Source organism: Takifugu rubripes, chromosome 18 (genome assembly GCF_901000725.2).
Source record: "Takifugu rubripes chromosome 18, fTakRub1.2, whole genome shotgun sequence".
In the NCBI taxonomy this organism is placed as follows: Eukaryota; Metazoa; Chordata; class Actinopteri; order Tetraodontiformes; family Tetraodontidae; genus Takifugu; species Takifugu rubripes.
The window spans coordinates 5092483-5107036 of record NC_042302.1 but is presented as its reverse complement, the minus strand read 5'-3'; the positions used below and the strand labels follow the sequence as shown (position 1 = coordinate 5107036).

At 49.3% G+C, this 14554-nt stretch overlaps 1 protein-coding gene across 1 annotated transcript in view; it reads left to right on the top strand.

Annotated features, from left to right (window-relative positions):
- The window catches only part of snd1 (staphylococcal nuclease and tudor domain containing 1), an 88874-nt gene that overhangs the window by 2666 nt on the left and 71654 nt on the right, over positions 1-14554 (top strand). Inside the window, 9 exon segments of the mRNA NM_001032733.1 lie at positions 11-131; positions 276-357; positions 3328-3488; positions 4103-4194; positions 4669-4827; positions 4898-5004; positions 5136-5226; positions 8284-8388; positions 14363-14464. Coding sequence (NP_001027905.1) covers positions 11-131; positions 276-357; positions 3328-3488; positions 4103-4194; positions 4669-4827; positions 4898-5004; positions 5136-5226; positions 8284-8388; positions 14363-14464 — 1020 coding nt within the window.

The window sequence follows — 14554 nt, the reverse complement described above, 5'->3', positions numbered from 1 at the left end:
TGTGTCGCAGCCGTGGGCCTTTCAAGCCAGAGAGTTCCTGAGGAAGAAGCTAATCGGCAAAGAAGTGTGCTTCACCGTGGAGACCAAAACCACCTCGGGCAGAGAATACGGCGTGGTATACCTGGGGAAAGGTGCGAATCTGAGCACAGTCACTTATTTTGTTGGTTGAATTTGAAGTTTCAGTGAGTTTTCTGCTGTTTTTCTGCATGTTTGTAACTCTGGTGCTCAGTTGGACTATAATTATCTTTCACCGTGGTGTTTTTCACTCATTTCAGACACGACGGGGGAGAACATCGCCGAGTCTTTAGTCAGCGAGGGTCTCGCCACTGTCCGCAGAGAAGGAATCAGAGGGAACATGTACGGTTTATTTATTTATTTACCTCTTCTGTCATTATTCCACATAACGATGATCAGAACACGCTCTGTGTTTGTAATGTTGCCGATCTCCCTGTTGTTTTTCCTCAGGAGCCATTGTGCCACAAATCATTGTGCGCCTGTAGTTTGCGACTCAGCAGTTTGTCTCTTATCATCTGCGCGCTGCAGCTTATAGAGGAACAGTTTGTGGGAGAGATAAACATAAGTCTTCCACTGAGGTGGAACCAAGTGTCCCAGATGGTGGCACTATTACCCTGTTTTACCCCGCTGCAGCCAGGCCTCCGTGAAGGCCGTTTCTGCCACATTGCCCCCCCCCATCCTCCCCTAGCAGCCCGCTGCACACCCACGGCTGCATGAGAGAATAGCTATCACCCCCCAAGCAGCAGTATTTGCACATTACAATCGCGTTACGAGCAATTTGCCTCATCCTACTACATTTGTGTCGTCCAACATGAGCAGAGATGATGGGGATATTTTCCCATTAATGACTCGTTTAGAGCATCGGGTGCAACGACCCAGAGCAGGCGCTAATGTAAACGAGGCTTTAAGTAGAAGGCGGCATCGTTTGGCCGAAGGGCGGAGGCCATCGCTCACTCAGGACCGGGGGTCTTAAGTTTCAGTATCATATCGTCTGGTGTGATCATTACCTCTGTGACCAGCCCCGCTGATCATGTGAACAGTGATGCGATCATAATTACTGGGTTATTATGGTCATGATGGGTTTGGACAGTGCAGCGCGCGTGTTTAAACAGGGTTGAGGACGGCGCTAAACGGCAAATAACGCTGACGTTCCGGTAAATGTTTACTCCCTTCAGCAGTTGCTGCATTCATTTTGAAAGGGAGATCGAAGTCATGTATTTTCTAAAATGCCTTTTGCAGGACAGAGTCACCTCCTGGGATGAAGGGTAGCTTCTTAAACTGAAACATTTACAAGCACAGCTTAGTCGAGGCTAAGATGTTCACGTGCACCTTTTGAAGGTGTTGAGCCTGGACTTAAATGCTGCACATTGTAGATAAATGTACTTGTCTAAAAAGCAAAGCCACACTGTCCAGGAACCAGAGTTCTGTTGTGAACTGTGGAGATGATTTAGGTCTGGCTCTGGTGCAGATTCATGTCTCTGCTGGACCACACCCACCCCCACGATTCCTGAAGCAGCCGTCTTACAGCTGCTTTGATATCTCCCAGATGTCATTTCATTTCATTGGAATTTCATTTTCTACTTCCGCCTATTATAGAAAACTCAAACACTAACAGGGGCTTCAAACAGTTCAACATTTAGCATCTGCTGGTATTTCTGCTCGCTCCAGCGAGCCAGAGGGTGGTTTAGCAGAGAGAAAAGAGCTGACCTGAGACCTCCCGCCTGTTTGTTTCCCCGTCCTGCTTAGTGGTGCACTCCCCCCCATCAATATCTGTTTTATTTGTAGCTGTGTGTCGTTTAGAAGGAGCTGCTGACCCGAAACAGAAACATTGCAAGGGTATCCACGGATAAGTTGACTATTATCTGCCTCCACACACAAAGCTATTCCTGTATCTTGACTGATCTGGGCTCGGGAGTTTCTCTCCGTCTTATTTTCCCGGCTCGACGGCATCTGCTCTCCTTGATTGCATTGTTAGTGTCTCCACTTCTGTCTGTAGCTCTCTGTTCTCTTTCGGTGCTTAAATTCTAAGTAGCTTAAACACAATTGACTTCTTATAGAAAGTTGCACTATTGTTGCCCGGTAAGCAATAAAAGTCAGTTCTGTTTGAAGTGGGAAAGAACTCGGCAGCTTTCGAAAACGAGTCAGAAAAACCCAATTATGAAGCGGCGGCTAGAGGACGGGGCTCCGCGTGTGTTCGCGTGTGTGGCATTTTAATTGAGACCCACTTTGTTGCCGCTCCAGTCCCTTGTTGGCGCCGCTCCCTTATCAATCGAGTAGCCTTTACTGGTGAAAACCAAAGGCAGTCGAGCATTTGAAGTAATGAATAATTAGAGCTGAACAAGGACCCTCAGAAAGAATTACACCGCGCAGTTTCGAGACGGACAAACACAGAATCAAATGTGGCTTCTGTTAGCGGCTCCGTCGATGCTGTTTGAAGTCGCTGTCAGATGCTGTTTTTTTGGGGGGTTTTCTCTGTTGTTTCCACTGAAATAGCAGCAGAGTTGATACAAAGCAGCATTTATTGAGAGTAATTGAGTTAAGAAGTTGGTTCTTTTTCATTTAATCATCACTTGGTTGTCCAGGTTGAAGCTAACTGTCGCGCTCCACTCGTCACAACCTCCAGTTCGTGTAATTGCTGTTGGTGTCATTTGTGAATTGCCCAACACGACGTTATTAGCTGCCGTCTTCATCCCGCGGGGAAACAACCAGAAACATGGAAAACAGCATACACGCCACAGGAAGTGAACACTCTCCCTCCTTTAAAAGGCAGCAAATCTAATATTTCTTAGAAAATAACAGAGAGCATTTGTGAATAATTTAAGTAATATATATGTATAGATTTAGTTTTTGCTTTGGTGACCTTCAGGTGCATCTTCAGATGTCCTTATACAGAACCCTGGGGCACTCCACAGGAACTTAACATCCTTTTCCTGTTGGCGTGATTCTCCAGTTACTCCGTTTTTATACTAACAGCGTCTTGCGGTTTAATTTCCGCGCTGATCTGAGAAGATGGCTCCATAACCTGGGTTGTTTAAGTGCTTTTTTCAGATCCTGTAAGGTTCCAGGGTCATTCCAGCTCAACAGATTGAAGGAATAGTGTTGCCACGGAGATTTCCTCATCACTTCTTTCTTTGAAACAGAAATGATAATTCTCCCTCTTCGCTGTCTCGGTCACTGTGACTTATTAGACTCGCAAAATTCGACAGGATTGTCATATCTCAGCAGGACCTTTATTTCCTCCTATTTGTTGAAAAATGTCATAAAGCAGCACTTTTTATCCCGCTCTTCCCTGGTTTTTGCTCCCACCATCAGCCCAGAGCAGGTCAGACTCTGTGAGATCGAGGATCAGGCGAAGTCTTCCAAGAAGGGCTGCTGGACCGAGGCCGGCGGCCTGCAGACCATCCGCGACCTCAAGTACACCATCGAGAGCCCCCGCAACTTTGTCGACTCCCTGCACCAGAAACCTGTCAACGGTAATAAACACGATTCCGCGCTGTGTTACCGAGGATAGAGGCAACATCATCCCTCTGAAAAATGATGTTCCTCCCAGAGGAATTTCAAATTAAAAGGATCATTAATGCTGCATATGTTGGTGTTAGCTCTTTAAAGCTAACGCAGTAAAGTTTTGAGCAATTAGTCCATTGAGTGTTTCTTTATATTGTAACTAGTAATGTTAGATTAACAAAGTGACAAATTATCTTATTGTTTTAGCGTGCTACTGTAGCTGCAAGTGTCCCGGCAGCAGAGGGGATTTATTATTCTGCAGGAGTACTTCAAAAATTCTATCATTTAATTGGAAAATTAATTAGGTCTGACCCCAGCCGGTGGGGAATGTCCGTGCAGCCAAGTTCTTCCAAGGCTGCAGTGGTGAATGCTGTAATTTATGTGGTGGAACCGCTCTGCCAAGGCGAAGTGTGTCTTTTTATCTGGACTTAAAACCTCTGCTTTGTCGCGTCAAAGTCTCAGAGCTGGGAGTTGTTAAAAACGGCGCTGTCGCGCGCTCGTCGGTCGCGGCTGCGTTTGCAGTGATCTGACGGCGCGCCTGTCCCCTCCCGTACGTGCTCACATTCTCCCGCTTCCTCCCCAGCCATCATCGAGCACGTCCGTGACGGCAGCGTCGTCCGCGCCCTCCTGCTCCCAGATTACTACCTGGTCACCGTCATGTTGTCTGGAGTCAAGGTAAAACCGCACTCGGAGGAAAGTTCTGAACGAAACGCGAGAGAAGGGTGGAATAAAAAAAAGTGGCTCACTCTAAACCTCTTTTTTCCATCATGTCGCCTTTTCCTAAAGCATTCTAGTCTTGTTTCGGCGGGCCTCGAGGCAAACGCTCGTTTCTGTCCCCTCCTGTTTGTTCCGCTGTCATATCCTTCCCGCTAAACTTCCCCATCAATCTCTTTCAGCGCGCCCGGCTTTGCCAACGGGCCACTCAAGATAACTAATCTTTTTTCATCTCCCACTTGAAAATATTTCAAGTTGTGTTTATGTCTCGTTCTTCAAAGGCCCGTCTGTTGTCTTTGTATCTACTGAGTTTTGCCGGATACTTTACACGGCGTGGTGGCACCATTTAAATGTGGATAACAGTCGTACAGAGACGGCTGATTACATCATAAAACACCTCAGTCAGGGTGGTAATTGTGCGCTTCTCGTCCCCAGTGTCCTGTGTTCAGGCGGGAAGCTGATGGGACAGAGACGCCGGAGCCCTTTGCAGCCGAGGCCAAATTCTTCACCGAGTCCCGTCTCCTGCAGCGGGACGTTCAGATCATCCTGGAGAGCTGCCCCAACCAGATCATACTGGGAACCATCCTCCACCCGGTACAGCTAGAGTTCCGCCAGCAGCGCACGTTCTGTTCAGATGTTGGCTCACGTTGTTTTTCTGTGTCAGAATGGCAACATCACGGAGCTGCTGCTGAAGGAAGGCTTCGCCCGCTGTGTGGACTGGTCCATGGCGGTGTACACGCAGGGCGCCGAGAAACTGCGCGCAGCCGAGCGGTGAGAGAGCGGAACTTTCAGCATCTCTCTGTGCACTTTTCCCTCTTAAACGACTCTGTCAGCTGTCCGGAAATGCTGGAATTCTCCCACTTAAGCTTTTCGATTCAACGGTGGATTTTGTTCTTTGCCAGATCCGCGAAAGAGCGCAAAGTCCGTATCTGGAAGGATTACGTGGCACCCACGGCCAACTTGGACCAAAAGGACAGGCAATTTGTTGCCAAGGTGAGCTCCCAGTGGACAGTTCCCAGTTTACAGCAGGCACATCTCTGTTAGTTTGGACCCTCTTGCCTCCATTAAAAGTGGCCACACGGCAACTTGAGTTTGACCTTGACAACTGTCGCCCAGGTAACCGAGAAGCCCACCCGCACTTTTAATGGAAAAAGAAATCAGACCGGCTTCATGAAGGGCGTGTGGACAAACGCTTTGTAGCAAATTGGAAGCACTCCCCAGTCAAATTAGGGGCCCAAACCGCTGGCGTGTGCTGTACCAGAAGCAGAGAACGACCCCCAAAAGCCGACAAGTACAGAATAGATATTACTTTTGGAGGTTATTGGCCAGAGCTCAGAGGAAAAGAGGTGTCCTTAATACAGAATAAGAGCAATTGTCAGAAGGATTTAGCTCAAATCAGGCCTGATGGACATTTTAGTAATGCAATCTTCCTGAGATAAAGCATTACATTGTCCATGCTATAGCTTAACGTAGTTTGGAAACTCCTGCCTCAAAAGATCAGCCTTTATCTCTGTGCCCTCTGTGGACATTTAGGGTTGCAGATCGGCCCTCTTTCTACTTGAAATCCTGTATTTTTCCATCCGAATAGGGTGGGAGAAATAAGGTTTAAAGCCTTCCACGTTTGGTCCCTAAACTGGTGAGACTGGATTATTCCTGGCTTGCGTAGAAGCTGTTGCCAGGATGATTTTCTTACAGGATGAATTTGATAAACACGCGCAAAGAAGAAAACTGAGATATTCGCCTCCCAATTTGGGTGAAAGGGTGAAACATTCATGCCAGTGGGAGGTGCTCCCGTCACGGACGCCCCATAAGCAGCACCCAGGACTGCCAGGTAGACGTTGGAGGCCGAGGTCGCTCGGGCTCCCCGCCACCGCGCCGCGCTTTTGACATTTGTCGGCACCTAATATTGCAACGCACCGACTCTCCCAGGGACACATCCATCCATCAATCCCATCATACACTCCGCCTCGCCCCGTCCCCTCCGCTTTTCACTTCTGATTATCTGAGTGATGGATAGAGTGGAGAGAGCAGAGCAGGTCCAATCCCCACAAGTCAATCCTGCTGACGCATCCTCCTCTCCGACTGACTGGCGTCCTGCTCCTCCCTCTGCTCCGCCGGGCCGGAGGAGTGGATGTAGGCCAAGTCCCAGTGGTGTTCTGCTCCCCCCCACTCTCCTCCCCTCCCCTGGGTAACCGCCGACCTGCGAGACTGATGGATAAAAGGAGACATGGTGCGCACCCTTTCATCGCCGCCCCCCCCCGGCTTGTTCAGCAGGGACGTCGCCAATGCCGTTCACACCCGGACTACTGCAGAAGTGTGTGTGTAATGTTTGGTACGAGAGGAACGTTTTTTTTAAATATATATTCCTCATAAAACAACCAGATTGAATAGTTGCAAGGTCAGAAGAAATGTTGATTGGCTCAGAAGAAGAGCGCCGTTTGGAATCGGCTGAGCGATTGGCCTCCTCAGATTTCATCTCCCACGGCAACACGATTGAGAGGCTGCCACAGGTGGGCCGAGCGAGTCGCGGCTCAACTCGCTGGGCCCCGCAGTTCAAACGACCCGGACGGAGCGCCGCGCCGGCCTCTGCAGGTGTCATCCCCGCTGCAAACTGAAGGTGGCAGCAGATCCCTGCGTCACGGCGTCAGGGCCCACCTCAGACAGGCCACCAGCCTTGTTTACCCCCCTCCGCCCCCCCCCGCCTGCCTGCTCGAGCCCCATGACAGCTACTTTGCAGAGACTTTTTGCTCTATTTTCCGAAATATCTCCATCCCCTCCCGTCTCTCCGGCTGAGATTTATAGAGACACCTCTCTGGCTCATCTCCATCTCCACTCCTCTGTCCCGGCATCTTGATCCCCCCCCTCCTCCTCGCCTTCCCTGGCCGTTAATTAGCCGGTAAACGCTGAGCCATTTTCCTCTGCTGCCACATTCTCTCGCCGTTGCAGTATATTTACTTGGGCGGGCTGCAGAAATGACCTTGTTACAACGTGAATTCCTGTAGGCTGGTGTTCCAGCCCTTGTATTTGCTCACTTCCTCATTACTCCTGATTTTTCTCCTGCCAGCCCCCCCCCCCACCCTCCCATTTTCCCCCGTTATTGCACTGATTTGTCCTCTGTGTAAAGGATTTTGTCCTGTGTTGTACGTGGTTTATTTTACACGTGGGCTCAGAAAAGAAGCCTAGCATGCATTTTCCCTCCATAATGACCTTCAGCAGCTACACCGAGACGGTGCCAGGGGAGGCTCACGCCGCTGAATGAAGACTCGTGCTCGCACATCACAGAATAGCCTACATATGATCTGGAGTTTGAGTGATGAGGCCAATTAATGCATGTGTGGGTGGTAATACGTGTGGAGCGATTGATTTCTGTCTCTCTCGCGAGCGGCCTACTTAAAGCTGCAGGTTGGGATGCGTCCTCCATCTTGGTCACACTATATCCCCAATCTGTCTTCTCTGGAGGGCACAGGCTAATGGGAAATCACTTTCTGGGTATATGAGTCCCAAATATTTATTCCTCACCTACCTTGAGATGCGTCTCGACGGCTGTTTTCCTTTCTGCTTCTGCCGTAATAAGCGATCACCCACCTCAGCACTTGCTAGCTTGTGCTGCCAGCTAGTTGGGCGATTTGTCTGCCATTCTCTCTCCAACAGTGTTTGTTGTTAAGCTCTTCCCTTCACGCTCAGACTCCCCCCCCCCCACCATGAATCCAGTCCCCCAGATAGCGCGCCGCCCTCCCTTTGTCCTCCAAAACCCTGCCGGCCTAATGGGACGTTATCGCGCTTACTTAGTCACTCAAGGATCACTCTTTTCTTTCCTTGCTCCGGCTGCCCTCCACTCCTGACAGCACCCGATCCGCGCCGTCACTCTCCTTCCATCTCAGAATGGATCTCTTCCTCTCCATTTATCCTTTACCTGGCCCTTCACTTTCCATCTCCCCCTCAGTCCGTCTGCTCACTGACGCCACCAAATATAAAAGCGCTTGACCTTAAGCACAGTTCCCTCCATCCTTAAATAATCTCCCTCTCTCTTCTCCTCTCCTGCGTTCCCAGGTGATGCAAGTGCTCAACGCCGACGCCATGGTGGTGAAGCTGAACTCTGGAGAGTACAAGACCATCCACCTGTCCAGCATCCGGCCCCCCAGGAACGAGGGAGAGGTAGGAGCAGATCCCGCCTCTTGTCTTGTTCGCACGCAGCTTTGCACACAGTTGGGGGCCGTTTACGTGGGCGAGCCGGTGGCCTCAGATGGCCGGCCAGTTAATTAGAATCTCCCCCAGAGATGACTGCTGTCTCTGATGTCTTGAAAGAGCTGGCTCGGTTCTGCTTTGAAAGTAAACACAAGCTGCTCACACCTCCAACCGCACATTTCTTTATATCCATCCAACTCTCGTATTTCACACACACACACACACACACACACACACACACACACACACACACACACACACACTCTCACTCTCACTCTCTCTCCTCCCGCAGGTGACCGTGGGAATAAACGGCACCACTTGGTGGCGCACTTGTAGTGGGGGGCACGTTGAGTTGTACACACCCAGCCTTTGCAGCACTGCAGAGAGTGATTTATTTATTTTTTTATTTTTTATTTCTCCCCCCACTCACTCTTTTCAATTTCACCCAGAATCACGTTAAAACGGCAAAACCCCCACAAACTCACTCACACGTTGGCTCTCGGCAGGACGGACTTGATTGGACGTGTGCGAAAATGTAAAAAATGACCGACGCACACGGTTCCGTCCCCCTCTCCCACACCTGCCCGGCTGTTTGTCAAAGCCTTTTTTTCTATTGCGCCGCGTTTGTTTGCTTTCAGACGGCTTGATTCTTCCAAACTGAATTAATTATCAGAAAGGCTGCGTGCGTGTGGTTGGTCTGCAGCGCGTCTGCTTCCTCCTGGCATCATTAGCTTGTTTTTCTCTCCTTTTCTTCTCCTCTCCATCTTCTCTGCCCTCCTTTCTCTGTGGGTGTGCATGTCGTGGCCTGAATGTTGACCTGCACTGTTGCCCTTCCTGCGTTTCTTCTCCCAAGCTCTGTGTGTAACCAGCTCCCTCTCTCCATTTTGGCTGCTAACTCTTCTTGTTTTAGTGTTCCATCCTTCCTTTACACGAGGCGTCCGTCACCTTTTCCTCCATCTCTTATTATCGGGAGCCAGGAGATGGTGCGTTTTGTTGTATTGGCTCGGAGGCATGCGATCTCTCGCACTTGGCGGTAGCTATAGAAACAATTTGGCTACTTTTTTCCATTGAAACGAGCACGATTTGACAATTAAGGCAATCATGTCAGCGCCTGGGACGCAGTGATATAAACTGTTGCCGTGGTTTTTGCTCCTTTTTGTTGGTTATTTCTGTCTCCGTGCTAAGTGCTGCCTGCCTGTCTGCATCTCTGCCGGCTCCGCTGTGAGTGTTGTCGCTATGGCAGCCGTGCAGAGTTATGATGAGGCCTTGGACTGCAAGTCGTAATAAAATAAATCAGATATCTTAACTACAGGGATCGGAGAATTCTGTGCCCATTCTCGTTTCCTACCGAGGCTCGTGAACACAGATTATACTTGATTGGATCATCATGATTGACCTAATCGATGTTTTCAGGGGTGTGGCAGCGGCTCGGGATGATCCTTAAATCTTATTTGGGGTGTTTGGCAGGTGAAGTGACCAGGTGGTTCCATATTAGCACAAGATTTTATATTGATTCCGTGATTATAAAAAGCCTTTTATTTTCGGGCGCAGGAGGGTCTCCTCACATCAGCGTGTTGCTTGTTTAGGGGCTTTCCAGACACCCACGGCCTGTCGCCCACAGTTATTATGATTGTAACAGGCACTGTGTAAATCTAAAAGGGAACACTAGAATTGATTTGGGTAAATATTGTTAAGTGGTTAATTTTGAGCAGTGCCTTCAGCGCTGTGGTTTAGCGGTCAGCATTTTTGCCTCCCACCCTCCCGGGTTTCATTTTTAATATTTAGGACTCGACTGTTAATTACCGCCTCGAAACCGTTGACTTGCAGCGAAGTGAAGAGGAGTCCAACGCAGCGCTCGCCACCTCCCAAGATCACAGGCGTTGCGGTGGCATATTGTGTTTCCGGCTGACATTGTGTTGGCTAACGCTGTCACAAGCGAGCTGGCTTCTTGCTTACAGTGCAGCAGACGGACCCAAAGACGTAGTCATGCTTTGCAGCACAACTTACACACGCGCACCCACACACACGGAGATGGTTAAGCCGAATTATCCTGTGTCAGGCAACATCTTGGAAATTGCTGCCAGCGTGAGCAGAAACATGGATTAAACAGCCATGTGCTGTGTGAGTGTGTGGAGACACTCCAGGTGTGTGTAACTTACCGCCATAGTGTGTCAATAGATTTTGTAAATCCCCAGAGAAAACCAAAATGTGTGTGGGTGCGTGCACGCGTGCACACGTGATTCTGTTTCCTCTAGAGGTTGGTGGGGATTTTCTTATGCTATTCATCGTTATCTGTGTCTGCCTTTGTGGTTTTTCTGGGCATTCAACAATCCAGGTTATACTTGTATTTAAGTGTGTGCGTGCACGTGCGTGCACTCTCTTAAATGCTACAGTCGGGTGACTTGGGCCAGATGAAAAGCACCAGTGCCCTGGTGGAATGTAATGGTTCCTGCAAAGCTCCCCGGATTTGTTGCCTCATCTTTCTTCCTGCTTTGTGTCCACACACACATTTGTACTTCTATCTTTTTGGAGACTTTCACAGGCATAACACACACCCTGTTCCCTTCCCTAATCAACCCCCTCCGACTCTAACCGAAGCCAAATTATAACATCAACCATAACCCTCCATCACCAGTCAAAATGTCCTCACTTTGCTAGCAGAAGGCCTTTTTCCAAGTCCAAGAACATACATCTTAAGGTTTTCTCTCATTTCAGTTAAACCACGCCCCTTTCCCCTGTCATCTTGATATAATTCAAGTCTACGGGGGGGTTTATAGCCACCCCCCCCCCCACTGTACGCAGCAGGACGGTCCAGCGAAGGCTGACGATGCCCCACGCTGACTCACTGCTGCACCCACTCATTCTGTTGTTGAGGCCTGTTTTGATGTTTTGATGTGCATCTGCATCAAGGTGTCTGCGTGCGCGCTGATGCATTCGGTGCTTATTTGACTTAAGTAGGGTTGAGGACTGTGCTGATGGCGCACCCAGAGAGGTCAAATGACTGTCCTTATAGAAGCAAAAAATGGTTATTGCTCCTCTAAACACTACTCCGTGCAGCCCTGCCTACTTAACCAACCTCTCTATAGTTGTTTTTATGCCTTTCTGTTAAGTCTCTCCGTATCTATTTTGACTTTCATCTCATGCTGCCTCCTCTACACTATTCTGTAATTCAGATTCTCTCCTTTTGCTCTGCACCATTTGCATTATTTAGTTTCAGCTGTTACACTAACACATGCGCTGCCCTCTGTAAACACGCTGCAGGTTTGGGGATTTAAAGAAAGGTGATTTCTGCACAGCAGCTGTTGGAATGCCCAAGAAGGCAAAGGTTGCATGCAGCCACTAGCTTTAATAATTAGGCACCACAAATCCATATAGACTTAATTTGATCGTTTTACTTGTATGTGGAGTGAGGCTTTGTTGTTCTAAATCGTGCAAGAATAATCAATATTTTCTACTCTTGCTGAAGGAAGTGGATGCCTCCTGACTTCCTCCTCGCGCTCTCTCTGCTACACCATCCCACTCTCCTCGGCAGCCTTTGGCACAGTTTCGGGTTTGTGCACAAATGCAATTTTTAAACGTGTAAACGGGAGCTCGATGAGTCCAGAATGGAGCCTGTGCATCGTGCCTATTAGCATCTAGCTTCTCAATTAGCTCCAGCTCTGATACTGTACCCCCCCCCCCCCACTGTCTCGGCCACCCATCAGAAAAGGCGACTTGCTGCTGACTCACTCTCACCCTCGAGGTTCAAGAAAACGGCCGATGCTTCCAGCAGTCGCGTCCCCGCATTTGCATTTGTCCTGCAACGCTGTGTAATCCCGCCTCTGCAACAGTCAGAGATGATTCCTGAGCCGTGCCAGTAATTTGGAACGAAGGGGAATTTACCCCAAATAGAACAGAACTCCCCCGGAGGACAGCCGGAGCAAACTGTTGTTATTGGGTCACGGTTGAGACCGCAAAAACTCCCTCTCTTCTCTCTCAGCTCGTGGGCGGCCGACGCGGGTTTTGTTTCAGCTGCTAAATTATGCAGATTTTTTTTTTCTTTCTGGTGATTAATTGCGACGGCCTCGTCCTCTACCTTTGCAAATACACAGCCCTCAGTGAAACCTTCATGACGGCAGCATTTCTTTTGTTTCCTGAACCGTCGGGGAGAGGGTTAGAATGAGAGGAGATCTGAGGAGGCTGTTTAGAGGCCTGACATTTAGCCCTTTCCCCCAGCAACGCCACTCCCTTTCCTCCTTATTAGGTAGACACTTTTTTCCCTGCTCTCTGTGGGTTCGATCCATCTCTCCCAGGTGCTCTGATCCATCAATGCGAATCAATAACTCCGTTGTTTGGGCAAATCCACCAGAAGTGACTGATTGGAAAGACGGCGACGGTGCACATATGCACTTGAAAAGCATTTTGGGAATGAATCTGCCACACCGCTTCTGAAGGTGGAGAGGGATGCAATCATGGAAATGCCTCTCTGGGTGAAATAAAAGCTGGACACAGAAGTAGGAAGTAGCGGAAATTGTCAGTACGGTAATAATGTTTGAGTTTAATTCTCTTTTTGGTGTCAGGTCTCATAATCCTCATGCACAGATTGTGTTTGGACACTTCCCCTGTGCTTTTTAAGCCAAATATGCAACCAAAAGAGAGCTTCCCGTTAGCAACATGCTAAATGTTAATCGTCTCATTCCCATGAGTGGAAGGCTTATGTGAAAATGTTGGCTGGGTGTTTGATTAAAGGACCCTGTGTTCTTATTACAACAGCGAAAGAGCCCTAAACCACCTGGCGGAGAGTGGAGGTCCTTGCTTCTGTGCTCTTTCATCTCACACATGGGAGGGGATAAAAATGCAGGCTGTTTGGGTTCTTAAATTCCCGCAGAGACTAAGAAGGTTTTGCCGAGTCAATTTGGCAGTCGCTGCAATTCCAGACCCAATCCAGCCGGTCTGCTGTGCAAAATAAGACATTTACTCAATTTTGTTTTTCCAGGGAAATTTCCCGTTGGTGTAACTTGCTGTGCAAATCCGTCCTAAAGACTTCGACATGCCGGAACACCCAAACGCATGCTTGCACAGCCTTTGTTTCCCATGCCCCCCCCCTCCCAATCCATCTGCCAGACCCCACCCGGCGGCTACCAACAACTGGAGGAGCATTAAAAATGAATGAGCGCTACTCAGGGAAATGAGATATTAATCAAACCCTGCGTGTTAACTTGCGAGAGCGTTCCTTCTGTTTGTCTAAGGGATAATAATGGCAGCCATAAAGAAACGTGGGAGGGCAGGACTGGCAAGCGCGCTGCTATTGTCATTCATAGCCTCGTTTCTCCTGTTAGCGCCCGTTGTTTATTTTCCCGCTGCGTCACTCTCGTGCGCTGTATTTATTTATTAATTTGAATCCTTCCGCTCCAAAAAGACACCTGTCAGCAAGCGAGCGCAGCACCAAATCTTGGCCTCTTTATTTATTTATTTTTTGAAAATGCAAATAGCTTCTATTTGCGGCCTGCTGTCACCGAGCGGGTGAGCGAATTGCGGGGAGTCCCCCCCCCCCCCCCCCCCGCATGCAGCTGTTGGCGTTCGCTCCCAAACCCAACGCAGAAAGCGTCTCCGGCGTAGCCGCTCGCCGCTACGTCCTCGGCAAACCGCGGCTCTCGCGCTTTGTTTCCTCGTGCAATTTGTCAGTATTGACAGCACAAGAGATGTTCTGTCTTGAATGGCAGCGTGAGCCGTTCATTCAAGTCCAGATCCTTCCTGTCACAGGGCTGCAGTGGGGGGGGGGGGGCAGACAAAGCCACTGTGTGCAAATCTGTGTCTTCACGGGGGGAGTCTGGGGGCTTTGTGCTCCTCTTTGAAGGGTCCGCATCTGCGACGGATGTGTTAAGTTGCGCGGCTTTGGAAATGCTTTATGAATAACTTTCTCTCCTCTGTGCCCCCCCCCCATCTTCCCTCCTTTTCTATTCAGGAGAAGAACAAAGACAAAGACAAACGCTTCCGTCCACTCTACGACATCCCGTACATGTTCGAGGCCCGCGAGTTCCTGAGGAAGAAGCTCATCGGTAAAAAGGTGAGTCGAGACCAGCCATGTTTTAAGACGAGAACCCCCCCCCCCACCATCCCTCCCCCCTTATGCCCTGAGGCCTGGTATCGGCCCAGA